Genomic DNA, 26,174 nt, shown 5'->3' with positions numbered 1-26,174 from the left:
CTGTATTGTTAAAAAATTAAAATTAAAATTTTTACTCAAAATCCATAAAACCAAGTAAGTGTAAAATGAATTTAATTAAATTTTCAAGAGATAGTTTTTGTGAGTTTCTAGCATTTATATTTCTGAAGTTATTAAAAGCTAAAAACTTCACTAAAACTTTTGGGATACTACATATCCATGAGTGGTATGTGTGTGTCTGTAGGGGTGTGTAGTATATAGGGCTTTGCAAACTTTACAATGGTAGATAAATGCTGGCTTTTATTGTTAAAACCTGGACTCCATCATATTTTCCACACACATTTACCTATTATTAATTTTTCTAAACCTGTCAACATCTTTGTCCTTTTTTCTGATGCCCCAGATTTATTTTGTTGAGCTATTTTCAACTCTGTCATCAACTTTTTAAAAATAAATTTTGAGTTGTCTTTGATTTTTTTACATCACCCAAATTTCCTTTTTTTGTCCAAGAGAGCCATATCACATAATAATATTTTTAAATACAAAAAAGAAAGAAAAAGATATTAAACTGATCAGTATATAAAAAACACCTGAAATATGTGTGATGCACCCCATTCATGGACATCCCACTTTACAAAATGGTGAAGTAGTGGGGTATCTTTTTGTATCTCTTCTTTGGGACAATGCTTATTCTTTATAATTTTGCAATGTTCACTTTTGATTTATTTTGTGGTTACTTTTTCATTTAGATTGTTGTAGTGATGATGTACACTGTTTTCATCATCTACTTCTCATGTAATGTCTCCTTGATCTGTTCTTCCTTTCCTTTTTCAAAATCATGAATTTCATCCAGACTTTCACCAAATTATGCCTAGATTATTGTTCTAGCTTCCTAAGTATTCTTGGCTTCAGTCTCACCATTTTGATCCATTTCATTAAAAAACAATCCTCCTAGAATAATCTTCCTCAAAAACTTTTCTTTTCACTTCTTTGTCTAAGAACCTATTACCTATTAGATAAAATTCACACCTGGATAAAATTCAAGACATTCCATCAGTTACTTCTCTTTTGCAGGAACATGATAATTATAATACTTGCTCATATCCCATCATCTCCATGCTTTAGTCTCTATGTTAGTTTTCTTACTTGCAATGCCATTTTCTCTTCTTCAATCCAAGTCAATCATCCACCTATAAATTTATGATTTCTCTTCAAAATCCAACTCCCCAAACTTAATTCTTCTTGGAAGTCCTCCTAATCATGGTTTTGAAATGTTGTGGTGAGGATACTAGACATGGGGTCAGATTGGGGTTTAAATCCTGGCTTTGATGCTTAGCTGTGTGTAGTGTTGGGCAAGATATTCAACCTTTTTCTACCTCAGTTTCCTAATTTTTATTTTATTTTATTTCTCAGTAAATACTCTTTTATTTAAAGTTTTGCATTCCAAATTTTATACCTCCTTCCCTCCTTTCCCCCTTCCCTCTCAACTGAGGCAGTAAGCAATCAGATATAGGTTATACATGTACAATCATGTAAACCACTGTCATATTAGTAATTTTGTATAAGAAAACTTAAAAAAAAGAAAAAAAATGAAAGTGAAAAATAGCATGCTGTGTTCAATCACTATCAGTTCTTTCTTTGGAAGTGGATAGTATGCTTCGTCATTAGTCCTTTGGGATTGTCTTGGATCATTCTATTGTTGAGAATAGTTAAGTCTTTCACAGTTCATCAAACAATATTGCTGTCTCTGTGTACTTCTCTTGTTTCTGCTCACTTCACTATACATCAGTTCATTCAAGTCTTTCCAGGCCTTTCTGAAATCATCCTGCTTGTCATTTTTTTTTTTTTTAATGGGAAAATGAGGGTTAAGTAACTTGCCCAGGGTCATACAGCTAATAAGTGTCAAGGGTTTGAGGCCAGATTTGAACTCAGGTCCTCCCGAATCCAGGGCCAGTGCTTTATCCACTGCGCCACCTAGCTGCTCCCATGTCATTTTTTATAGCACAATAATATTTTATCACCATCATATACCACAGATTGGTTAGCCATTACTCTATTGATGGGCAATACTTTGAGTTTCCTAATCTTTTTGTTTGTTTGTTTGTTTTGTGAGGCAATGGGGGTTAAGTGACTTGCCCAAGGTCACACAGCTAGTAAGTGTCAAGTGTCTGAGGCAGGATTTGAACTCAGGTACTCCCGAATCCAGGGCCAGTGCTTTATCCACTGCGCCACCTAGCCGCCCCGAGTTTCCTAATCTTTAAAATGGGTTAATTCTTTCACTAACAAATCTCAGAGTTATTATGAGGAAAGTACTTTGTAACTTTTTGTGATTTTTCAGGCAAGTTTGGTGATTTTAGAAGACCTCTCCTTGACCTGTTTTCTAGGTTGGTTGTTTTTGATAACATATTTACTACTACTACTACTACTACTACTACTACTACTACTACTACTACTACTACTACTACTACTACTACTACTACTACTACTACTACTACTTCTTCTTCTTCTTCTTCTTCTTCTTCTTTTCTTCCTTTTTTAAAAAAAAGGTCTCAATATTTCTTGTTATCTCATGGAGTTGTTTCCTGTTTGGCCCATGCTGTTTCCAGGAATCAATTCTTGAATACAGCTTACCATCATGTGTTCTGAGGCATTCATTATTTTTGCTATTTTTTGCTCCTTAGGTATTCCATTTTGTATCTTGCTTCATTTCTTCTGTTGCTCTTGTGGTCAGGCCATTCTTTTTCTCTGATGTTCCAGTTGGACTTATTGCAGAGAGAGTTACTCTCTTCTGGTTTGTACTTTGGATTTCTTTCTACCCAAGGCATTTCTTTCTTGTTTTATTCTTTGAACTCAGTGTAGCCTCTGTTTCTGGATTCAAATGCTACCTCCATACTCCTGCGTGTTTTGGGTAGGTCTTGCTTGATTCTGAGTTTGCTTGTTAAGAATAGAGCTTGCCTTCTGCCGGAATTATCTGTCCTTGTCTCCTTCTGTGGTTTGGGCCCAGGTTGCCTGGAGGCTGTGTTGAGTGCTATGGATGGGGTCCTTGGGTTTCCCTATGCTAGGTACTGGTCTGGACCCATTCCCCTTATAGCTGAGACCCTGAGTCACTCTGTGCCCCCCAACCTCACTCTTCCCTGTCTGTTTTCTCAGAGGGGGCCCCAGGTCACCCTGTCTCCTGCCAACATGAAGCACTTGGGTTGCCCATATTGGGCAGTGGTCAGGCCTTGTTTCCTGAGATGGGATTCAGCTGTTCAATTTGTTCTTGGCTCTTTTGCAGTTGTGTACTTTGCTTTCCATGTACCCTAGCATGTCTCTGTTCAGAACTTCGGCAGGAAGATGGTGTAGTCATTGTCATCTCTCTTTGGTATTATCTCTGTTCCACTTGCACTTTTAGAGCTTGACTCAGGTGTTCCTGGGGGATGTAGGCTCTAGGTCCTAACATATTGCTATATTTCCATAATCAAAGTTTGTATTCTGTAAAGCTCTCTCTACTGTATATAATGTGACAGTACTGCTACTGTGTACCTATATGCCATTTCTAATATTTTTAGTTTGTACTTTTGTTTAGTGTTCTGAAGTAATGTTGTGCAGATTTGGCCTCTTCAATTAGAGTATGTGTCCTGTGAACAGAGAATGTGTTCTTTTTCTTCTGAATTTCCATAATCCCTTAGTTGTTGTACAGTGTTTAGCACATAGTAGGTTTTTGATGTATTTTTTAAAAAAAATCTGATTTACTAAAATAGAGTTGGGCTGAAATTACTCTTTAGGGATTCCTAATTTTAATATTAAAGGAGAAATCTCTTACTTTGATAAACTGAAGGTTCAATCATCTACCTACACCAGTGTCGGGTTTTTTTCACTGCTGTATTTGAAAAAGATCGGGTCTATTTCATAGCACTGACCCTAGCCCAAAGTTTTCCCTAAAGCGCAATCCATAAAGTGAGACTCAATAACATCTTTCACTGATTGCTGGATGTGGAAATGAGTGGTTTTAAGCAACAGAGATACCAATAGGAAGTAAATGAAATGAGTCTGAAAGAAGCACTTTCTACAAGGCCTCACCTAAGGAGCAGGTTCACAAAGGGTCAGTAATGACAGAGATCTTCTAGTTTTGAAAATGACAGAAACACAGATTGTCAGAAAGGCTCTTCCCAGCCTTCTCAAGAACTGATTCCGAGAACCTTTCTGGCAAAGTCCTAGAGACATGGGGCTGCCAAGTTTAGGAAAAAAAAGTAAGGGAAGTTGAAATATGATGCAAGACCTTAGTTTCCCACCCCCACCCTGTGGTTTTGTTTGTGGTTTTGCTGTTGGACAATGCCAATGGCCTCAACCAGGCCAAGGCCATGTGGTCACTGGAATTGCAAAACTGAGAGGGGGCTGGGTACAGCAATGGAGGGATAAAAGGATCATAGACGCCCCTTTCACATCACTCTTCTAGACACAGCACAGACCCAAGATGAGGTGAGCATTTTTGTTCCCCAATGCTAACAGGGCCAATGAACTATGAATTATTTGAAGTATTTGGAATCCTCCATTCTGTTCTTTCCTAGGAAACACTTTCTGAGGGGATTTGGTGTCTCTCCCAAGGGAACACAGTACAAAGAGAGGGTTCATTTTCTTGAGATCACTGGGTTTCCATTCAACAAGGGTTGCCAGGAAATTTGTACCGATATGCCTCCTTAAATTTTATGTAGATCCACTTGGAATATCTCTGCATGTCAGACTGTCAGGATGGGTATCAGAGGAATAGGTAAGATAGGAGACATGGTTAAGTATCTTAAGGACTATCTGACTGGAGAAGGGGAATTGCTAGTGTTTCTGGGATTTCTCTTACATTTTCTTATCTATAAAACGCTGTATTGGGTAGAGAGCTAGCTTTAGAGACCTCCTGGATTCAGGTCCTTTCTTTGCCACTTGTTGGTTGTGTGACCAGACTGGTTATGAGACCTTTTTTTTTTTTTTTTGTGAGGCAATTGGGGTTAAGTGACTTGCCCAGAGTCACACAGCTAGTATTAAGTGTCCGAGGCCGGATTTGAACTCAGGTCCTCCTGATTCCAGGGCCGGTGCTCTATCCACTGTGCCACCTAGCTGCCCCTGGTTATGAGACCTTGAGCAAGTACTTCTCAGTGCTCTATGCAGCTCCCTGAGACTAAAGTTGCAGAGATGGTACCAATCTGTATTGGAAGAGAAGCTTGTTATACCAATGAAATCACAGGTTTGGTTAAAAAAAAAAGCTGATAGTTACCTCACAGGGTTGTTGTGAAACTCAAATGAGATGATGCATAAAAAATGCCTTGTAAACTTAATTGGCAAATATGTTATTTTTATTATTATCTCTTCTAATTCTGTCTCCTGGATGCTGCCAGAAATTAGCGCCTACCAACAGCAGTTATGGAAATTCTGATGCCTCTTCTGCTCACTTTCAATACAGATAAGGGCTGGTTTGTAGCAGGTGGCAATCCAGGGAATTTGTTCAAGGGGATCAACTTCTCACCCAGTAGAACAGAAGCTACATGTGGATAGGGAATAGATTTTTTTAAAAAGTCAGTGTCAACAGTGCCTAGCACATTTACAGAAAGTGCTTAATAAATGCTTGTTGAAGGTCCCAGAAGCCCTATTTTTCCTCTCAGGTTGCTTCATGCCATGTGCCCATGTCTGTTTGGGGCTCGGCCTATCCCTTGGGGAAAGGGAAGACTGTCATTGCCACTTTGTCCACTTTCTTCCCACAGGGTTCTGTATACTGTAGCTGCCCTTCTTCTCTGTGGGCTGCTGTCTGCAGATGCCCAAATTAAAAATAATGTCTTGGATATGGAAGGTATGTATGCAAGCTATAAGGGCTTGGATGGTGGTAAAGAACAGAAGCAATATAGATGGTCATTGGCCTTGCTGCTCCCTCATGTACAGATTGATGGTGTGGCCCTGACAGAGCTGAGGGCTATTATGATATCAGTGAATCTGTAGCCCTAGAGAGAAGACTCATCTTCCTATCAATGTTTAATCCTTTGCATTCTGAGGCAAGTGTGTCTCATCAATATCTTAGTTTTTACTTTTATGTAAAGTATTAGGGACCATACCACTAAGTGGCTGCATGTTTTATACTTTTGGTTGGACAATGGGGCTTTTTTCTCATCTGAGCTTTGGTGGGGATCTGATTTTGTGTCTTAACCTGACCTCCTTACCCTCTCTCTTTGCAGATGACATCTGTCCAAGGCCTCCTTCTGTCAAAAATGGCTATGTTGAACACGCGGTCCGCTATAAGTGTGATAAATACTATAGACTGAAAAGTGATGGAGATGGTAAGACTTAAATGACTGTAACTTTTTCTTTTTCTTTTGCAGGGCAGTGAGGGTTAAGTGACTTGCCCAGGGTCACATAGCTAGTGTCAAGTGTCTGATGCTGGATTTGAACTCAGGTCCTCCTGAATCCAGGGCTGGTGCTTTATCCACTGCGCCACCTAGCTGCCCCCTGAATGACTGTTACTCAATACACTTTTCATTCAGAAGTGGGATCAAAGCCAGTGATACAGTCATAATTAAATTTCCAGAAGTCCATGACTTCCATTAGGAATTAGTCCTACCTGTGTCATCTTGGGGAAGTTACAGCTTCTCCCATTTCTTCAAATTAGCATAATAACACCTATTCTATCACAGGCTTGTTGTGAGGATCTGGTGAAGTCATGGATACAAAAGTATATTGTTTAAAATTTCTGTCATATCTGATGGATTTGGCATTCTTTAGCAGGGGTTCTTAATTTGGAGTCTGTGAACTTAATCAATTTTTAAAAATAATTCCATTATAGTAGAATTGGTTTCCTTTGTAATCTCTGTTTTAAAAAAAAGAATTTAAAAACATGATTCTGAGAAGGGGCTCATTGCCTTTACCAGACTACCTCCAAGGTGGGCCATGACACAAAGTAAAGAACCCTTGCTCAGTCACTAGATTGTAAATTCTTTGAGGGATTATTCCTTATTTTATCTTTTATATAATAAGCACTCAAAGTTTTTTGAATGAATGCATTCACCAGTGAATGGACCCTTGCATACATTTTTTTTTCAATTTCTGCAGCTTTTCTATGCTCATTCCAATTCTCAGTGTTAGTAGCTGTTTCAGAATTCAATTGCTTGATTTCAATCTTTTTTGGCACTTTTTCTTATTTTCCCTCAGGCCTCTACATCTTAAATAAAGAGAAACAGTGGATTAATAAGGATGTTGGTGAAGAACTACCTACGTGTGAAGCAGGTAGGCACCAGAAACGATGGTCATGAAGCAAATATTGTGGGAAGCAAACTGGGTGGGATGGACCAAAGACTAGGTCACACACCTGTTCCTATGCTGTATCTCATCTGTGGCCTGCTCAAGACAAGAGAAAGGGAATTTGGAGTTCTCAGAAAAACAAGGTCTATGTAGCCAAATTATGTAGAGAACTGAGCAGTGGTCTGTTGATAAAGTTGGGACAGTATAGATATCTGATCAAAATAATGCAGGGCTGAACTGTAGGGACCCGAATCAGTTGAATATGAGCTCCTTGACAGCAGGAACCTTTTGTTTCTTTACATTGCCTCACACATAAGCAAACACTTAATAAAGGCTTGCTGACCAACAGGTAAAAATGTTCAGTCTCTTCCTTCATAAATCTAGACTTCCAGAACCAAAGAGGGATAAAAGACAGATTTAGGAAGAGAAATTTATAGGGATCCATGAATGAATCAAGGAAATCTTCCCAACAAAGCTATAGATTAGATAAATATGCCTGAGTTTTTTTGACTATTCAAGTATATGCAGAAATTTCTTAGGTGAGCAAGAAGTCCTTAGTGGTTGCTCCACCAATTTTCCATCTTTTTCTAGGTAGAATAGTCGGCATGTATAGTGATAACAGTCACTAAGCTCAGTTCTGACCAAAGTTACTATGAATTCTCCCTGACCCCAGGCAGATCTCTTTCAGATGAACCCCCAGGGATTGTCCAATGGATGGGATGATAAGGCAGTCGTTGGCTAGGGCTTGAACATCCTTCTTCACATATATTTTCATATATATGTCTCGCAGATTGGAAATCCTTTTCATCTTTCTGCCTGTTTTTCCTTCTCCTTCGTATTAGTATGTGGAAAACCTGCGAATCCAGCCAAGCCAGTACAGCGGATCATTGGGGGCTCCATAGATGCTAAAGGCAGCTTTCCCTGGCAAGGTCACATGGTTTCCCAGAGAAATCTCAGCAGTGGAGCTACTCTGATTAGCGATCAGTGGTTGTTGACCACAGCTAAAAACCTCTTTCTGAGTCACGAAACAAATGCCTCTCTTGAAGACATCATCCCTACCTTGAAGCTCTTCTTGGGGAAGAAGCCTGTGGACATCGATCGTGTGATTCTACATCCCAACCACTCTATGGTGGACATTGGACTTATCAAACTTAGAAGTAAAGTACTTGTTGGTGAGAAGGTGATGCCCATTTGCTTGCCCCAGAAAGACTATGCAGAAGTAGGGCGTGTAGGTTATGTGTCTGGTTGGGGAAGAAACATCCATTTTGCTTTCAGTGAACGTCTGAAGTATGTCATGCTGCCTGTGGCTGACAATGACAAATGCGTTGAACACTACGAAGGCAGCACAGACCCGGAGGAGAAGGGAGCAAAGAGTCCTGTTGGAGTCCAGCCCATACTGAACCAATATACATTCTGTGCCGGTATGAGCCGATTCCAAGAAGACACGTGCTATGGTGATGCTGGTAGTGCCTTTGCTATTCATGATGAGGCTGATGACACCTGGTATGCAGCTGGTATTCTGAGCTTTGATAAGAGTTGTGCAGTGGCTGAATATGGTGTTTATGTCAAAGTGCCTTCCATCTTGGACTGGATCCAAGAGACAATAGCCACCAACTAAATAGGAGGCAGGCTGGAACTCTGGTTTTGTCTTGTTTTTTGGCACCAGCTCAAGGCTTGTAATGAGTTGTACGGTATGGCAAGATTTCACATATGATTGAGCAAGTTGGATATCAAAATATAAATGAGTGGGAGCTAGTCAAGCTAAGTATAAATAATAAAGTATTCTCTTTTGAATATACTTGTGTGTTCTTATTCTGAAGTCTTGGTCCATTAGTCATCCTCACATGTACAATTCTGGGCAGCCTTTTGGGCTAGAGGCCATTGGGAAAGCAAGCAAAAAAGTGGAAAATTATCCAAACTAGCAGAACCACTGGCAAATAACTGTCCTCATGAAAAACAAAACGAAACAAAAACAAAAACAACACATTGAAGTTCTATTAGAAAGACCTTGAGTCAAAGATCCATCATTACTGCTAGAATGAATTTAATTTAATCTAGGTAGAAAAAATGTTTTATTTAGATTTGGCCTTTTGCCACTTTACTGACTACAAGGCAGCATGGTCTAATGGCAAAAAATGGGAAAAGTCTAGGTTCTATTCTTAGACATTCTAAGGGCTAGCTGTATAGCCTCAAGCATGTTTATGAGTTTTTCTGATCTTCAGTTTCCATATCTGTAACCAATTAAATACGCATTTATTAAGTGGCTACTATGCGTCAGGGCCTGGAAACATGAAGGGAAAAATGAAACAATACCTGCCTTTGAGGAACTTATATTCTACTTGGAGGAAACAACATGTACACAGATCACTTAGTATTGGAAGAATCAGGAAAGAAATCACATGGGAGATCTTGAACTGAGCAGTGTCTTGAAAAAGGTGAGGGATTCCAAGAGGTAGAAACATGATAAAAGAATATTCCAGGTATGGGAAACAGCTTGTTCAGAGGCACACAGGCAACAATAACAGTTTGGAACAGAGAGAAAGGGTGAGTCGTGTGAAATTGGTCTGGAAAGATAGGTAGGGGTCAGGGTTTTAGATCAAAAAGCAATTTTTTTTTTTACTTTTTAATTTCAAGAGGAAGACAGTGCTAATGGTGAGGGGGCTAGACAAGGAGAAGCAGACAGTACACAATCAGGAGGGGTAAGGGTTTTAAATGCCAAAGAGGAGTTTTTTATACTAGAAGCAATAGGGAGCTACCAAAGCATCTTCAGTAGAGATCCATGCTTTTGGGAGGATAGACTGGAAAAGGTAGACTTGAGAGGAGACCCATATGAGGCTATCACAAGAGTCCACATCAGAGCTGATGAGGACCTGTGCCTTAGCAGTGTCTGGGTGGAGACAAGGGGACAGGTTATAGAGATGTTTGGGAGTTAGAATTAGCCAGATTTGGCAACTGATTGGATTGAGATTAGGAGAGAGGCATTATTATCAGAGAAGGAATAAAGATGATTGCTATTGTTGGGAATTTGGGTAACTAGAGGGATGGTGGTATTCTTGAAGATACAGGGAAATTAGGAAGAAGGTGGGCTTTGGTGAAGAAGACACCAAGTTCCATTTTGAACATGTTGATATTAATGCCTAAGGAACATCCAGGTAGAAATATCTAGTAAGAAGCTAGTGATGTGGGATTGGAGCTCAGAAGAAATATAAAAGATAAGTAGATTTGGGAGTCATCTGCAGAGATGATAATGGAAGCAAAGGGAACAGATGAGATCACCAAGAGAGAAGGTATATAGAGAGACAAGAGAGTCCAGGACAGAGCCCTGTGGCAGTGACATGTAAAGTGGATGGGACAGGGGTGATGTTCTAGAAACAACTTATCAGACAGATGGGAGGAGAATCAGGAAGAGAACAATGTCACAACACCCCAAGAAATAGAAAGAATCCAAAAATATGAGGGTGGTAAAAAAATATCAAATAAATGATTAAAACAAATTTAAGAAACCCACTGGCAACCTTGAAAGGGCCATTTCAATCAAATGATGGGTGTAGCTTCACTACATGGGGTTAAGAAGTGAGTAGAATGTAAGGAAGTTCTAGAGATGAATGTAGGACAGCTTCTTCTGAGTCTGGTAGTCTAGGGGAAGAGAGCTACAACAGTAACTTATAAAAAATTGTAACGATTGGAAAGACGCCACCTGCTGGAGACTTACTGTAGAAAAGCTCCACCATGAGGTGAAGGTCTCTTTGGCGTCAGGAAGTGACATTTGCTTGTGGGAGGAAGAAGGGGAAGCTGGGCGCTCTGACTCTGGCTCTTTCGTGTGGACTCTGGTGGAGAGCGGAGCTAGGAATGCTCTCTCCCTTTAATAGATAGATGAAGCTAGGCCTTTCTCTTTCTCTTCACCAAATTCTTATTCTCCTTAATAAATGCTTAAAAGTCTAACTCTTGTTAAAGCTTATAATTTATTGGTGACCACTCATTAGATATTTTAAGACAGACTAGCTAGAATTTTAGCCTTTACAAAATGAAGGGGTTTGGCTCAAAGAGGCTGGAAGAATAGAGGAGGAAGATCTCAGGACTCTCAGTCAGCAAGTTCTTTATCTAAATCTCTTGTTGTTTAGGTCACAGATAGCCCAGCACCACCACCTGTCTAACCTACTACCCCCTTCAAACTACACTCTCCTTGTTCAAGTATAATCTCCTACCATAAGACTTTGCTGTCTCCACCAAGGTCCACTTTGTTTCCCTATTAAATTTCTTTCATACATACGTGCATATATGTATCTATGTGCATATGTATACATGTATATCTGATATCTTCACATATCAGTTGTTTAATAACTTTCAAAAGCTTGTAGAGTAATAAAGCCAGCAGAAAATAATTATTTTATTTTATTGGCTAACATCCATTCAGTATTCAGAAGGAAAATAATATTATAGATAGATACTATTTATTCTAGTTAGGGTGGTGTAATAGAAGGGGCCTTGGAGCAAGGAAGACCTGAATTTGAGAGTCTCACCTCTATACACGCTGGCTGTGTGGCCATGGGCAAGTCACTTAAATGCAACACCTAAAGAGCATGAGTTGCAGAGAAAGTGCCACCTGTATGGGAGAAGGAATTTCCTTCTCTTGGGGTTTCATTTGTCAATGAAATCGCAGGTCCAGTCCCCATTCTCATAAGCAGGCACTAAATGAAGAAAGAACTATTTGGGGAAATTAGGACTCCAAAGAAGCACTCCTGAAAATCCCCCAGAAGAAATGTGACAACAGTCACTATCTTGTACAATGGGGACATGGTATTTCTTTAGGAGAGGCCCTGGAAGAAGAGGAGATTGCAGAAGTCTATGAGCTAAGATGTGAACTCCCTAATGCTATTACTAATCCAATTCAGCTTGTCTGGAGCCTTGGGCTACTAGGGGAGATTTATTCAAGCAGGTACCAAATGGTACCAAATGGGGAGAGTCTGAGCCTCCAGCTACCATAAGGACCACCACCTCATATAGACCAGTACAAATAGCAATTGTTTCTTTATGCTCTAAGCAAGGGTACGGTTGCAGAATGTATAAAGATTTCAAGCAAGTAAAACATTCAAAAGGCTCTAGAACAAAACTTGCCTTTCTTGAGATACCCATTCCCCCTCATGCTCCCAGCCCCAAGTTAGAACAGAAGATAGGATGAGAGGGAAGCAACTAAACAGGGTCTAGTTCCATTAGTAACTTTTTAAAAAAAGGGCCAAGGAACTACAGGTGACTGGAAAATTCAAGTTCTTCTTTCTCTAGAGGAGAAAGCAACTTATCATTTTCATCCTTGATCTAATAAGCACAACTCAATCTGAAACTGATTAGCTCCACCTTAAAGAATATTTTCCATTCTTTTGGGGGAAATGACAAATTGGGTCAGTAATATTCTTCTAATGAGAGAGAATGGGCACTTGGTGGAAGGGGGGGGGGTGGAGTTAGAAATTAAGCCTGGGGGCAGCTGGGTGGTGCAGTGGATAGAGCACCGGCCCTGGAGTCAGGAAGACCTGAGTTCAAATCCGACCTCAGTCACTTAACACTTACTAGCTGTGTGACCCTCGGCAAGTCACTTAACCCCAATTGCCTCACTTAAAAAAAAAAAGAAAAAAAAAAGAAATTAAGCCTGAATCCAAGATTGACACTATTTAGCACAATTTACCAAATGTGTATAGATAGTAGAAAATTAGGGGTCTGAAGTTTCCCCAAATAGGGATGGGGATAGCCCCAATTTCAATATGATCTCTTAATCAGGGGTCTGACACCATTTTAGAATTTGGTATAAAATTCAAACCTCTTCTACTCTCCTCCCTTTTCTGGTGTGTGATCTCTTCAAGACAACAGGGCCACGCAACAACAGCATATTTGGTTATATGTGTTGTTTCAACTGCATTTACCTCTTCAACTTCTGTTCAAGTCAATGTTTTAAATGCCTTGATAAAGAAGGCTCTCTCTGCAGCTTAACTGAAGGAAGACACCATCCTCTTCCTCTCATTCTTATTTTAAATGCCTTGATAAAGAAGGTCATATTTAGGAATGTTTTTGGGATCAATTGGACTTTGGACGATAAGTTTTCCTCGCATTGCTCCTCGATAGATTACTTCAACCAAGTCTATGAAGTCCTGTTTAGTTTTGAAGCTTCCCACAAACTTAGTGTGATCTGGAGACCTAAAGGAAATAATTTAAGAAAGAAAGAACCCCGCTGAGAAGCATTTCAAACCAACTTACTGAAAACTGTCTGAAAAGCTGAAATGACATATTATAATCAGAGAAATTTCGTATACAAAAGGCTCGGTGTTAGCCTCAACCACAAAGCTATGATATGGCTTTGAATAAAATTTGTTATCATAGCAGTTTTGCCTTTGAAAGATTTAACTCAGTCTGATGTAAAAGGCAATGAATTTCAAAATCTTCTAAGGTACCATGATGACTGAGAGCTATGCTTTAAAAATATCCATAGCAAGGCAGACAAACAGATAACTTAATTGCAGCAACAGTCAATGCTATTGACTGCAAAGATCATGAACTGGAAATAAATGAAATAACTTGCATTTTGTGTAAGAAGCACTGGTATTAGTTTCATGTTAAGGAAGAATGTTTAAGTTATAAAATGAAATGTACCATCTTCTTTTGTAAACAGAAATTATTGGCTCTAAAAGTTTAAAATTATTTAAACGTTTCAAAGAAAGTACAAACTTTGAAGAATTACCTAACATGTCAGATTCAAAAATTTATAGTATTTTACAAGTCATTCTGTTACTCTATACAAAAATGTAACCAACTTAACAAGAAATAGACATTTACTAATGATATTCAGGAAAACTGCTGCCTCTCATGAAAGTGTCAAATTGTACCTTTTGATTTAAGATGTGTCCTTCCCACTTTCAAGGGAAAGCAGATAGATAGATAACTGTATAAATGACCCTTTTCATTACTGTTATATTATTTCTCTGTGAAAATGCTTAGCACACAGCTAAGGTTTTAGGAGAAAATGTAAGTTTTCCCTTGAAATGAGGAAACTTATAAAGAAGATACTAACTGGTGAAACATCAGTTCCCAGGTTTAAATATTTTCAACATTGTCATATGACAAAAATCATGTCTAAATCAAACAAGCAAATAAAACTGTTCTTATAGTGCAAATATGTAAGATCACATCCACAAAATAACACCAGCTTCACTTACCCATAATCCACTTTCATATGCTGCCCATTGAAGAAAAAGACAGTCGATGGAATATAGCTGATGTCAAAATACTGGGTGTAAATTGGTGTTTGGTCCACATCCACCAGATATATCTTGGCCATTTTACTTAAGTCATGATAAGTCTTAGAAAGCTGTGAAATTGAAAAAAGATGGAGGTGATTAATGTAGGAAGAAGCTAGCTGTTCCCTGTGATGTGTTTCCAAGTAGTGTATTAAGAAAACATTGGACTGGGGCGGCTAGGTGGCGCAGTGGATAGAGCACTGGCCCTGGAGCCAGGAGTACCCGAGTTCAAATCCGGCGTCAGACACTTAATACTTACTAGCTGTGTGATCCTGGGCAAGTCACTTAACCCCAATTGCCTCACTAAAAACAAAACAAAACAAAACAAAACAAAAAAAACCCACTGGACCAAGAGCTAGGAAAATTTCATCTGGATCTTATTCTACATTAGGCACACCCTTTTTATCAGGGGCAGCTGGTGGCAAAGTAGATAAAGTGCTAGGCTAGGAGTCAAGGTTACCCGAGTTCATATCTGGCCTCAGATATTTATTAGCTCTGTGACCCTGGGCAAGTCACTTAATCACCCTTTGCTTTAGTTTCTTCAAGTATAAAATGGGTACAATAGCACTTACCTCCCAGGACTGTTGTGAGATGCAAATGAGATAATATTTGTAAAAAACATTTATCACAGGGTACACAGTAGGTGCTTAATAGATGCTCATTCATTTGATGCATCCATCTGCCTTCTCTTCTTGTCTACAATTTATACTGTTGATGGTGGCAACATAAATAGCAGAAACCCCCTGAAACCACTGTCCCCATGTCCCCAGGTTTCTATTTCAGGTGCTTTGTGAGGCCTCTACTCAGAACGAAGAGAAATAGCCAATTGTGTCAACATATTTTCATAGGTCTACTGCTGTGGCGAGAACTGTACAGATGATAATTATGGCACACATTTCTCTGGGCACTACCTTCACTACAGTCACCTTTTATATGGACAGTGGGGAATATATGTAACCTAAAGAATTCTGTGTAAAACATACTTACGATGTCATCTATCTGCAGACACACAGGATCCTCATCTCTTCCAAATCGGAGAACCAAAACCTTTTCTGCAGTGCTTTTTATTGCTTGGTCCACTTCTTTTTTGGATGCAAGCTTGGGCAACAGGAGACTCATCCTGAACCCAATCCAAATGTTAGTTCTTACTATCAGACCTAAAATAAAAGCCACAGGGTCAGTGATGAAGGAAAAGCTGAGCTCAAAAGTAGGAGACCTATATGAATGGCTTCACTTGATGGCAGAATGTCTAGTTCAAGTCTGAGAATGACAGTTAAGTGATACATACACACTTTTCCTCAAACCATAGGTCAAACAAATCCATCAAGAATGTTTGCGGAAACCCTAGGTTCAAATTCACATTGTTCAAAATCCTGACAACCTATCCTTGTCACCTCCTTTCTCAAAGACTGAAGTTTCCGTAAGAGCACAGGGCTCTTTGTATAAATAAAAATAGCTCACATTTAGAGGACTTAACAGAATACTTTCCTGATCCTACAAGACAAAGAACTGAGTCAATCAATAAACACTGCTATGTGCTAAGTAAAATCCTAGACTTAGTTTTGGCTCAATTTCTTTCTGACTTTGAGCAAGCTACACACTTCTTGTTCTTCCTTCCTAGATAATGTTAAACTGGCTAATCTCTAAGGGTCACTTCCCGGATGTGATATGGCAAGGGGCTAAGAGAACTATTGCAAAACACCCAAGTGGAAGGTGTACGTGTTATCTAATGGAGACCAAACGAATAACAATTCATTAACTTTGACGATCTTGATGTCAGCTGTCGTTCGCCCCTCGGTTCCCTAAGGTCTGCCCAATGCAGTGCATGCCTTTCCAGGGGTCTTTATTAACATATTTCGTGATGTCTCTCCAGCAACATGCAGAGAATGAGCATGGGGGGAGAGGCCCCTCAAAGCAGGCTGGACATGCATCCAACGGATACGACTAATCAATTAATTTACGGTGCTGGTACATGAAATTAAATTAAAATTAAAGGGGGGAGGCGACAGCAAAAGACAACGGGGCTCAGCTGCCACAAAACAGGAGGTGTGGGTTTGGAGCAGGGAGGGGACCTTATATCATCTAATCGCCTCCTCCTCTCCCCATTTTACCGGTGAAGGAAACTGAGGCACGAGGTCACCCCGGAGTCAGAGGCGGAACCAAACCCAGGCACCTAGGACCTCTGCAGTGTGAAGCTCGAGGGAACGCACCTTCCTCACCTCCAACCCCGCTCGCCCAGTCTGTGAGTACAGGCCCCGAGCCACCCTCCACCCCCTGGTACCCCTGCCGCCCCGCAAGCCAGCACCAGCAGCGATTAGCTGCGGCACCACCCCGAGCCGCCGTTGCTTAGCAACCCCTTGAAAGAGAAATTTTTTTGGGGGGGCATGGGTGAGGGAGTGGAAGAACGTTTTTCAACGCGCATGCGCGCACGCGCGGCTTCCACCTCGAGTTTCCCGGGATCAGCGCGCGGGGAAGGTTCCCGGCTCTCTCTGCACCTTAACTGACGGAAGACACCATCCTCTTCCTCTCACTCACTCCTGACCGGAAATCCCTCAAGCTTTGAATCACTTCCGTTTGCATTTACCAATCGTCAGTCCCCCAGCTCTGACGCCATCTCCCAGCGCTCCCTCACCTCTGAATTTGGGGGCGTACGATTGGCTGGCTGTCAGGGAGAGGCGGAAGTCTCTGTGATTGGGGCGCAGCAAGAGGCCGCTCTAGCTCCTCCTCCCTGGTGGGGGGAAGCTTGGTTCTGTTTCAGCTCTATGGTTCTCGGGCCGCTCTCGATGGTGCGGGAGGCCGGCTAGAGCGGCCGGCGCGGGGCTTGGTGGGACGGAAATGGCCGCTTTTGAGACGTTCCGTTCCGCCGGGTTCTGAGGCTACGGATGTGGGGCGAATAGGAGAGCGGAGCCGGCGTCCGCACAGGGGGAGCCGTGGGGCCGCGAACACCCCTGGGCGGCGTGGTGAGTGTCCGCTTCCTCCCCGCCCCAGGATCGGCTCCATACGGGGCTGCGGATCGGAGCTCCCGGATTCCGGCCTTGCCTTGGCCCAGGAAGTTTGGGACGCATCCCTCCTTCCCGGGGCCCGCAGAACCTCCCCTGCATTTCCGATACGTTTTTCTTTCCTGAGGCCGCCGGCCTGGGAGGGAGACAGGGCCGTGACCCGGGGCCAGCAGAGTGCCGCCCCTCGGTCTCCGGGATTTTCGCCATAAGAGGAGGGGGTTGGGGCCGATAGCTCGCTAGGGCTCCCCGCTCCCCGACCGGACCCTCTGCCCTCTCCCCACACTTACCCTGCCTCTTGTTTGGCCGCGGTCGTTTGCTCGTTCCTCCTCACTAGACTGTAAGCTCCCGGGGGGCAGGGGCTGCTTGTTGTCTTATTTTGTATCCCCGGTGCCTAGCACTGCGCCCCCTGATGAGTAGGTGCTTAATAAATGCTCGCTACTTGTTAACTAACATGGTTAGCACCTAATTAGTGCTTGTGGCTTAGTTAGTTCCCTTGACTCAGGTTTGGATCCCTCCTTTTCACAACCCACCCGTAACATCCAGCCCCCTCCTCTTTATTATCGAGTTTGTTGTTTCATACAGACCCGAGCTTAAAAAATAATAATAACCCACGTCCTGGAGAGGAACCTAGAGAGAATTTGGTCAAACACTCTTATGTTACAGAGGAGGAAACTGAGGTCCAGAAAGATTAGGAGACTTGCTTGAGGTCACGCAGCAAGTAGCGAGCCAGGATTTTAAGCTCAGGCCCCCTGACAACACGTCCCCCAGCCCCCTAGACCGAGGTGACTCAGATTTTGTGACCTAATTGCATGTCTTTCCCTGAAAAAGCTCTTCCACAGAACCGTATATGTGGCCAGGGATTGGTCAGTATTGTAGGGCTATCTCTGCTCTCTCTGCCTTTTCAAAGGCGCCCGAAGGTGAAGGAGCAGAGGGAAAAACTGCTCAGGTATTCAGAAAAGACCGTACTTTAAAGGCACATGTGTGGAATGAGGCATAAGGAAGAGTTTTACTAACTAGAGAGGATTAAATGGCTTCAGAGTCGCTGATTTGTCATTAGAGGTGTAGGAAGACTTTACTGGAACACCATTCCTTAATTCTAATCATTTGATTAAGTAAATTGTAGCAGGACATGACTTGTTACTTGGTTCATATTAAGGATTGCTCTTGTTCTTTTGTATAGAGTAAATGTCTGATGAAATATGGATAATATCATGGTAGTTTTCTCCAGTATCTGCATTTAAAGAGATTTACTAGTGTATATTTTCTGGGTTTTGTATTAGAAGGGCATAGGAGTTGAAAAGGTATTCTTTTAGTTCCTGTGGGGAGTGAGGGATGTGTTTATTTTATACTAATAAAACTTTTGCTTAGTGAGGCCTATCTCTCTTGGAAGAGAGTTGTCCTTTGGTGGGCTTTTTATGTGTGTGGGTTGGGTCTAGGCCAAAAGTAGTTCAAGAAGTTCTTGTATACACATTAATGAAGCCATTTTAGGGAACTCTGAAGCTCATTCATTTTCTCTCTTATGTTCAATGCCTGATGATTTGCCTTTTCAGAGAGTTCTCTAAGCCTGTGATGGAAGACACCAATGATGAAAGTGAGGCCTCAATTCATAGGCTAGAAGGCATTGACCAGGAGACACAGGTTGGTGGTCTCATTTGCAAGACCAAAAGTGCAGCTAGTGAGCAACATGTTTTCAAAGCCCCTGCACCTCGTCCTTCATTGCTGGGGTTAGATCTGTTAGCTGCATTAAAACGAAGGGAGCGAGAGGAAAAGGATGATGGGGAAGACAAGAAGAAGTCCAGAGTCTCTTCCTACAAGGACTGGGAGGAAAGCAAGGATGATCAGAAGGATTCTGAGGAGGAAGGGGGTGACCAGGCCAGCCGAAGCAGCAGGAAAGACAGGTAAAATCACTTGGATGCTAGAACAAAAGGGTGATGAGTTGGTGGTGGTATACTATAATAGCTTGTGTTTATTCCTTATTTTTTTTTTGGAGACTTCATGTCCTCCATGAATACCCTTCTTCAATTTTTGTAATGCTCACAAAAACTTAGGCATTCTCATCATATCAGTGGGGAAGGGGAGACTTTTTGGGGGGGGGCAGGGCAGTGAGGGTTAAGTGACTTGCTCAGGGTAACACAGCTAGTAAGTGTCAAGTGTCTGAGGCCGGATTTGAACTCAGGTCTTCCTGAATCCAGGGCCTGTGCTTTATCCACTGCACCACCTAGCTACCCCCAGAAGGGGAGACTTTTAAGAATAATTACTAACTGAAGATCAGCTAGGCAATTTGTTAAAGTGAGACTAGTACCCCAAACTCTTCTGACTTGGTCAGTGCTATCTATAAGACTATTCTTCCAGGGAGATAGCAGGATAAAGGGCAAAATACTTGTTTCGAGCAAATGACAAGAGCTTTTAGGGACAGACACCTTTTAGCAGCAATTTTCTCTCTCCTCTTGGTTCAGACATTATCGAGCTGCCCGGGTAGAGACACCGTCCCACCCTGGTGGTGTGAGTGAAGAGTTCTGGGAGCGCAGCAGACAGAGAGAACGGGAAAGGCGGGAACACGGTGTCTATGCCTCCTCCAAAGAAGAAAAGGACCGGAAAAAAGAGAGATCTCGAGACCGAGACTATGACCGGAAGAGGGATCGAGGTGAGTGACAGGGGGTCTGAATGCCCTTAAGGGCAGGCCGTGGGCAGCCGATGCTGTACTTGTATACCAGCAGTTATCAATCATTGATTCAGTGCCCTGTGGGCCAGTCACCGCGCTAGCTACCAGGGCTCCAAAGAGAAAGAATAAAACAACACCTTCTCTAATGGAGCTTGCATTCTAACATGTGCCTAACTTTGGGAAGATGAGCGGGATAGGAGTCGGCACAGCAGCAGATCAGAGCGAGATGGAGGTTCGGAGCGGAGCAGCAGGAGGAATGAGCCAGAGAGCCCAAGACATCGACCCAGAGGTAAGCTGGACAGTTAGCATGTGACAGTGGGTGACTCCCTTCTGTGGGTTTGAACATTCTTACTGCCTAGGGTATCCTGGCTCCAGCTCTCAGTGGCAATAGTGTTCAGGCCCTCTGTACTTTTTAACCTATACCTTAGCCCGGGGTCCTGTGGATGAGATGTGAAATTGAATAATTATGTGCTTTTTTTTACTCTGGCACCAGATGCAGCAACCCCTTCACGCTCTAATTGGGAAGAAGAAGATAGTGGATATGGTAGCTCCCGGCGTTCTCAGTGGGAATCACCGTCCCCAGTACCTTCCTATCGGGATTCTGAGAGGAGTCACCGGACTTCTTCTACTCGAGATAAAGAAAGGTAATGTTGTGGGCTAGATAGCCTAACTTCACTTGTTGTTGTTATTCATTTGTTCAGTTGTGTCTGACTCTTTGTGACCCTGTTTGGGGTTTTCGCGGAAAAAATACTGGAGTGGTTTGCCATTTCCTTCTGCCACTCATTGTTTACAGATGAGGAACTGAGGCAAACAGGGTTAAGTGACTTGTCCAGAGTCACACTGCTAGTAAGTATTCGAGGTCAGATTTGAACTCAGTTTTTCCTGACTCCGTTCCTGGCATTCTATCCACTGTGATACCTAGGCCAACTTCACTTGGAGGGTGTCAAGAAGTTAGATTGTCTCTAAGAGAACTGTTAAAAATGGTGAGGACCAAGGAATCTGCTGTAGAAGAAGAGACAAGTGGAAGGGGAATGTACTAATGTGGGTGATTATTTTTTGTTTGAAGAACTTGGTCAATGTTATCAATGTGTATTTTTTTCAGGTCTGTGAGGAGCAAGTGCCCAGATGACACACCTCTACCTACCCCATCATATAAGTACAATGAATGGGCTGATGACAGAAGACACCTGGGGTCTACTCCTCGGCTTTCCAAAGGCCGAGGTAATGTATGCAGTCTGATAAGGAATAGAGAGAAAAGATAGTAAGCTTTGATAAAACTGAGTGAGGGTCACGTTTCTAGAATAGTGATCCAGGGCAAACATGTCACATATAGCCACTGGACACGTGGCCCACAACACTCCCAAGTGTGGCCAGAACCAGATTAAAGTGTAATTGGGAAATATTTAACCAAATAAAAATACAATGAAGCAAACAGTATTATATTTTAAAACTAAGTCAGTCTGCAGGGGTCCTTATGTGCAGATTAATGACCATTGGTTCTCTTCAGGTTTGACACTGCTGGTCTGCGGTGTCCTTTCCTCACAACATGATGACTTAAGGATGAGATATGGTACCATTTTTTTTGCTAACAATTCGTTGTCTTTCAGGGAGGCGAGAAGATGGTGAAGATGGAATCTCTTTTGACACAGAAGAGGAGCGGCAGCAATGGGAAGATGACCAGAGGGTAAAAACCCTTTTCTTTTCCTGCTTCCTTTTTTTGAGAAAGATGTAGCAGTAACCTTTGGGTGAACAACTCTTTTAAGCAATAGGACCAATGAAATAATTATACAAAGCACTTTGCAAACCTTAAAGTGCTATGTAAATATCCAGTATTATTAAATGGTCTGGCTGCTTGCCTGTGGTACATAGACTGTTTTAAAATAGATTTTTATTTAAGTTTTCTTTTGTTTTTATGTCACTTGTATTTCTCCAGATTATTTCTCCACCCTTCCCTTCCCAGAAAGCAATACTTTGTATCAAAGAGGGAGAAAAAACAGTTTAGTAGAACTAACCCACAAATTGGAAAAAGTCTGATTATATGCAGTATTGCATACTCATAGTCCCCAGCCTTTGAAAAGAAGTTGGGGAGGAGCCTTAACATACTTTCTCTGGGGCTAGGCTTGGTCACAATTTTACAGCATTCAGTATTTTCTGGTCTTGTTCTTTGCATTTACATTGTTGAAGTCATTGTGGATATTGTTTCTTTGGTTCTGTTTTTTCTGCTTTGCATCCATGTAGTCTTTTTTTTTTTCTGTATTAATCACATTTCTTACCCCATGGTAATATTTTATTATATCTATGTACTGCAACCTGTTTAGCCATTCCTTCTTTTATTTCCAGTTCTTTGCTATTACAAAAAGTAGTAGCTATAAATAACAAAAGCTATAAGTAGATTACTGTATATGGGTCTGTTTTGGCATTGACATCTTTGGACATATTCCTAGCTGTGAAATCTCTGCGTCAGTGGCTATGGAAATTTTGGTTACTTTCTTACAATTCTAATTCCAAATTTTTTTCCAAAATGGTTGGACAGGTCACAGCTCCACCAAATAGTTCAGTGATAATCCTGTCTTTCTACAATTAAGGGATTTGCTTTTGACAAGGGTATTACTGAAGTTATGGGCTAGTGGAAATGCCTAGTGTTATTCAGTGTGGAAGTTGTGGAATTCCCTGCTCATAGAAAAGGGTCCATCACTTGGCTGCTCCTAGAATAAATAGTGAGGTCAGACCCTGCTGTCTCTTTTTGTTGCTGGTTGGCGCCACCATGTGGTGTATCTTTAAACTGCTGCTATACCTTCCATCCCAGTATCATAATGCTCCTTCCTTATGTCTTTCTACAGTAGGACAAGAGCATGGCTCAGCACCCTCATGTAGAAAGTTACAATGTAGCAACCAGACATTGTTGCTATTTCATTAGACATCTGTGCCTGTCTCCCCAGTTCTGTGGCATAATCGCTGTCCTGTTTTGACACACTATCTTTTGTAATGCCTGTTTTTTTTTTTTAAACGGTAGCAAGCTGATCGGGACTGGTACATGATGGATGAGGGATATGATGAGTTTCATAACCCACTGGCTTACTCCTCGGAAGACTATGTGAAGAAACGAGAACAGCACCTGCACAAACAGAAACAAAAACGCATTTCAGCCCAGAGGAGACAAATCAATGAGGTGGGGATGGAAGAATCCAACCTAGAGGCTACCTCATGTAGCTGTATATGGGTCAAGTAACCGGGCTACTTCTAGGTTATGGGGCCATGAGTAAATTATTTTTTCCCATTGTTCAAATGAGATGGATGGTGATACCTGAAGGATGCAGCAGTGTGAGGTTTTAAAAATAAAACTTGCCATCACACTTATTTGGTGGGAGCTGCGGATGGAAAATTGACACAAGATCCCATTCTCTAACTCATACAATGTTTAATCTCTTTGATCTAAGTAAGATTATTTGTAACATGAGGGTCTTGGACAAAATGACTTCTAATGGCTCTTCCAGCTTTAAATTGATAATGCATGCATATTTGTTAGGGAAGCTTTCTGTTGCGATTTGAATGTGTCTAAAGGTTTCGAGTGGTTTGATGAAGCACCACAAAATATTATAGTTACTTGGGGTCAATAACTTAATTCTACAAGGGACTACCAATTAGATTCTGCGGAGTCCGCTTCCTGTTTTTATACCTTAGGTTTCATTTTGCACGTATGTCTTCTGAACTTTCAATGAATAAAATGGGGGAGGAATAAGATGGGAGTATTGTCAGGTAGCAGTTTTTCTGAAAAGATCTGGGAGTTTTGGTGGTACTTTAAGCTCAGCTTGAGTAAATGGTGCACTTTGACAGCCCCAAAACTAATGAAATCTTGGGTTTCATCAAGAGAGGCACAGCTTTGTACCTTTGTACTCTACTCTTATCTGGTATCATCTGGAGTACTGTTCACTTCTGTGTGCCACAGTTTAACAGAATGGATAAGCTAGAAAATGTCCAATGGAGGCAGCCAGGATTGTGAGGAGCCTTGAGTCCTTGGTACAGGATGGTTGTCTGAAGGAGCTGGGCATGTTTATCCTGGAGAAGAAATGACATAGGGGAGATAGGAGAGCTGTCTTTAAGTATTTGAAGACCTGTCATGTGGGGGAGGGATAGAACTGGTTCTGTTGGACCCCAGAGGGCTGAACCAGGAGCAATGGATGGAAATTGCAAAGAGGCTAATTTAGGCTTGAGAGCAAGAAAATCTTCCTACTAGAGCTGGAGAATGGGCCAAGGACTCAAGCTGGGGTAAGTGCCTCCTCTTCATGTCTTTAAGCAAAGGCTGAATGACCCCTTGTCAAGTATATTATAGTGTGGAGACCATGGGTTTATCTCTTCTAGTCCTTACTTTCTGTGACTCTTGAATTCTGTTTAAGTAAGATTCTGTTCTGAGTCACCTCCTTATTGATATACCGTGGCTGTCTTTGAAACCTCCCAGGATAATGAGCGCTGGGAGACTAACCGTATGCTGACCAGCGGTGTGGTTCATCGACTTGAAGTGGATGAAGATTTTGAGGAGGATAATGCAGCCAAGGTGCATCTGCTGGTACATAATCTGGTACCACCATTTCTGGATGGGCGCATTGTTTTCACCAAACAGGTAAGGACTTCTCTGGTTGGGGAGGGGAAGTAGAAGCAGAGGGGCCAAAGACCATGTATCCCCGATGTCAGCTGTTAACGGTGCTTGTACAAAAGCTAGCACTCAGTTTCTACAGATGAGTGGATTTAGGAAAAATACTTCTTAATAGTTAAATAGGAGCACTTTCTTGTTTGAAAGGTTTCATGACTGAAGGGAAATTTCTTTTTTTCATAATTTCCTCTAGCCAGAACCTGTGATTCCAGTCAAGGATGCTACTTCTGACTTGGCCATTATTGCTCGAAAAGGGAGCCAGACAGTGCGCAAGCACAGGGAACAAAAAGAACGCAAAAAGGTTGGTTTCTTGGGATTGAGCCTTGGGTGGTATTTTGGGGTGGTGTTTGGTCTTTGGTGGGCCTCCCAGGAAGATTTCCTTTGGAGACCTGGCAAGAGCCATGTTTGGGGAAAGTGAACTCCCTTCCTCTCCTGAATTCTCTCAGTTACCCCAGTTGTACATTGAAGTCCACAAGGGCTCAGGCACCTTAATCTATTATATAGTCAGGCCTTGGGATTCAGTGCCCCCATTGCCTTTTGGGAGTTGGCCATTTGTCAAATGGACAGATTGTTTGTGGTCACAGTGGTGGTACTGGATGGGATTGACCTACTTTTCTTGTCTGTTTTAGGCCCAGCACAAGCATTGGGAACTGGCTGGTACCAAATTGGGAGACATTATGGGCCTCAAAAAAGAGGAAGAACCAGATAAGCCTTTGACAGAAGATGGCAAAGTAGACTACAGGTAGGAAGAGGTCCTTGATGGTACTTAAGTGCTCCTGATATTAGAATTGGATTTATCTTTTCTCTCTTATCAGGAGGTCAGGGCCTTTTGAAGAGGATATTAATTTGTAATGTATTCAAAACTCAAGGACCATTAATTCAGAAAGTGGGTTATCACTTTGAACTTAAGACAAAAGGGCTTTTAAGACTTTTACTTTCCTTGATCTTCCCCTTGTCTTTACTTCAGCTCCTAAAAGCTTAATTCAAGATTGTTAATATTACCTAGGATAAAGTCTGCAGGATCTTATCTATGATGTGGGTCCTGTGGTAGTCAGTTTCCCAGGTAAGGAGGTAATCAGCCTTTGCCACGTTCCCTTCCTTTTTCTCTATTTGATACACTCAATCACACATTCTGTTAATAAACTTAGAGTAACTAGATGGAGTTACAAAAAAGTAGCATTAGTTAGATCTCAGGATCTGACATGTGCAGTCACCTGAAAGAGCAATGAAGCTATTTTGAAGCTTATGTGAGCTGATGGAGAGCTAAACTAAGGCCTCATCTGTGGAAGGAGATGAGTCACTCCATTTCCTGCTGCTTCATCAGGATGTGAAGATGCATGGGCTTTCTGGAGAAAAGTCCCAGAAAAATAAGA

At 41.7% G+C, this 26,174-nt stretch overlaps 3 protein-coding genes across 9 annotated transcripts in view; 2 read left to right on the top strand and 1 right to left on the bottom strand.

The window, feature by feature from the left end:
- The first annotated feature begins 4,279 nt into the window (after positions 1-4,279).
- On the top strand, positions 4,280-9,010 carry LOC122740849 (haptoglobin-like). Its single transcript, XM_043983636.1, has 5 exons — positions 4,280-4,419; positions 5,688-5,773; positions 6,153-6,254; positions 7,123-7,197; positions 8,055-9,010. The coding sequence occupies exons 1-5, from the start codon at positions 4,415-4,417 to the stop codon at positions 8,828-8,830; spliced, it is 1,044 nt and encodes a 347-aa protein (XP_043839571.1). The 5' UTR covers positions 4,280-4,414; the 3' UTR covers positions 8,831-9,010.
- Positions 9,011-11,191: 2,181 nt separating this feature from the next.
- TXNL4B (thioredoxin like 4B) lies at positions 11,192-17,885 on the bottom strand. Of its 6 annotated transcripts, none has more exons than XM_043982102.1 (4): positions 17,779-17,885; positions 15,480-15,649; positions 14,412-14,563; positions 11,192-13,395 (listed from the first exon to the last, which is right to left on the bottom strand). In XM_043982102.1, the coding sequence occupies exons 2-4, from the start codon at positions 15,609-15,611 to the stop codon at positions 13,230-13,232; spliced, it is 450 nt and encodes a 149-aa protein (XP_043838037.1). In that variant the 5' UTR covers positions 15,612-15,649; positions 17,779-17,885; the 3' UTR covers positions 11,192-13,229. The 6 variants fall into 6 exon arrangements, with proteins under 6 accessions (XP_043838037.1, XP_043838034.1, XP_043838033.1 ...); XM_043982099.1 differs by lacking the exon at positions 17,779-17,885 and adding an exon at positions 16,988-17,059; XM_043982098.1 differs by lacking the exon at positions 17,779-17,885 and adding an exon at positions 16,936-17,054.
- The window catches only part of DHX38 (DEAH-box helicase 38), a 22,234-nt gene continuing 13,277 nt past the window's right edge, over positions 17,218-26,174 (top strand). The window contains exons 1-11 of one of the 2 annotated variants that reach the window (XM_043982096.1): positions 17,218-17,452; positions 19,042-19,389; positions 19,948-20,135; positions 20,338-20,442; positions 20,647-20,797; positions 21,256-21,374; positions 21,761-21,837; positions 23,167-23,322; positions 24,610-24,771; positions 24,995-25,102; positions 25,431-25,543. In XM_043982096.1, coding sequence (XP_043838031.1) covers positions 19,061-19,389; positions 19,948-20,135; positions 20,338-20,442; positions 20,647-20,797; positions 21,256-21,374; positions 21,761-21,837; positions 23,167-23,322; positions 24,610-24,771; positions 24,995-25,102; positions 25,431-25,543 — 1,508 coding nt within the window. In that variant the 5' untranslated portion in view covers positions 17,218-17,452; positions 19,042-19,060. Of the gene's footprint in view, positions 17,453-17,717; positions 17,829-19,041; positions 19,390-19,947; positions 20,136-20,337; positions 20,443-20,646; positions 20,798-21,255; positions 21,375-21,760; positions 21,838-23,166; positions 23,323-24,609; positions 24,772-24,994; positions 25,103-25,430; positions 25,544-26,174 lie in introns of those variants that run through there. The other variant, XM_043982097.1, reaches the window with a different exon arrangement.

This window comes from Dromiciops gliroides, chromosome 2 (genome assembly GCF_019393635.1).
Source record: "Dromiciops gliroides isolate mDroGli1 chromosome 2, mDroGli1.pri, whole genome shotgun sequence".
Taxonomy (NCBI): domain Eukaryota; kingdom Metazoa; phylum Chordata; class Mammalia; order Microbiotheria; family Microbiotheriidae; genus Dromiciops; species Dromiciops gliroides.
Note: the sequence above shows the minus strand (reverse complement) of the source record. Positions and strands in the feature narration are given on the sequence as shown.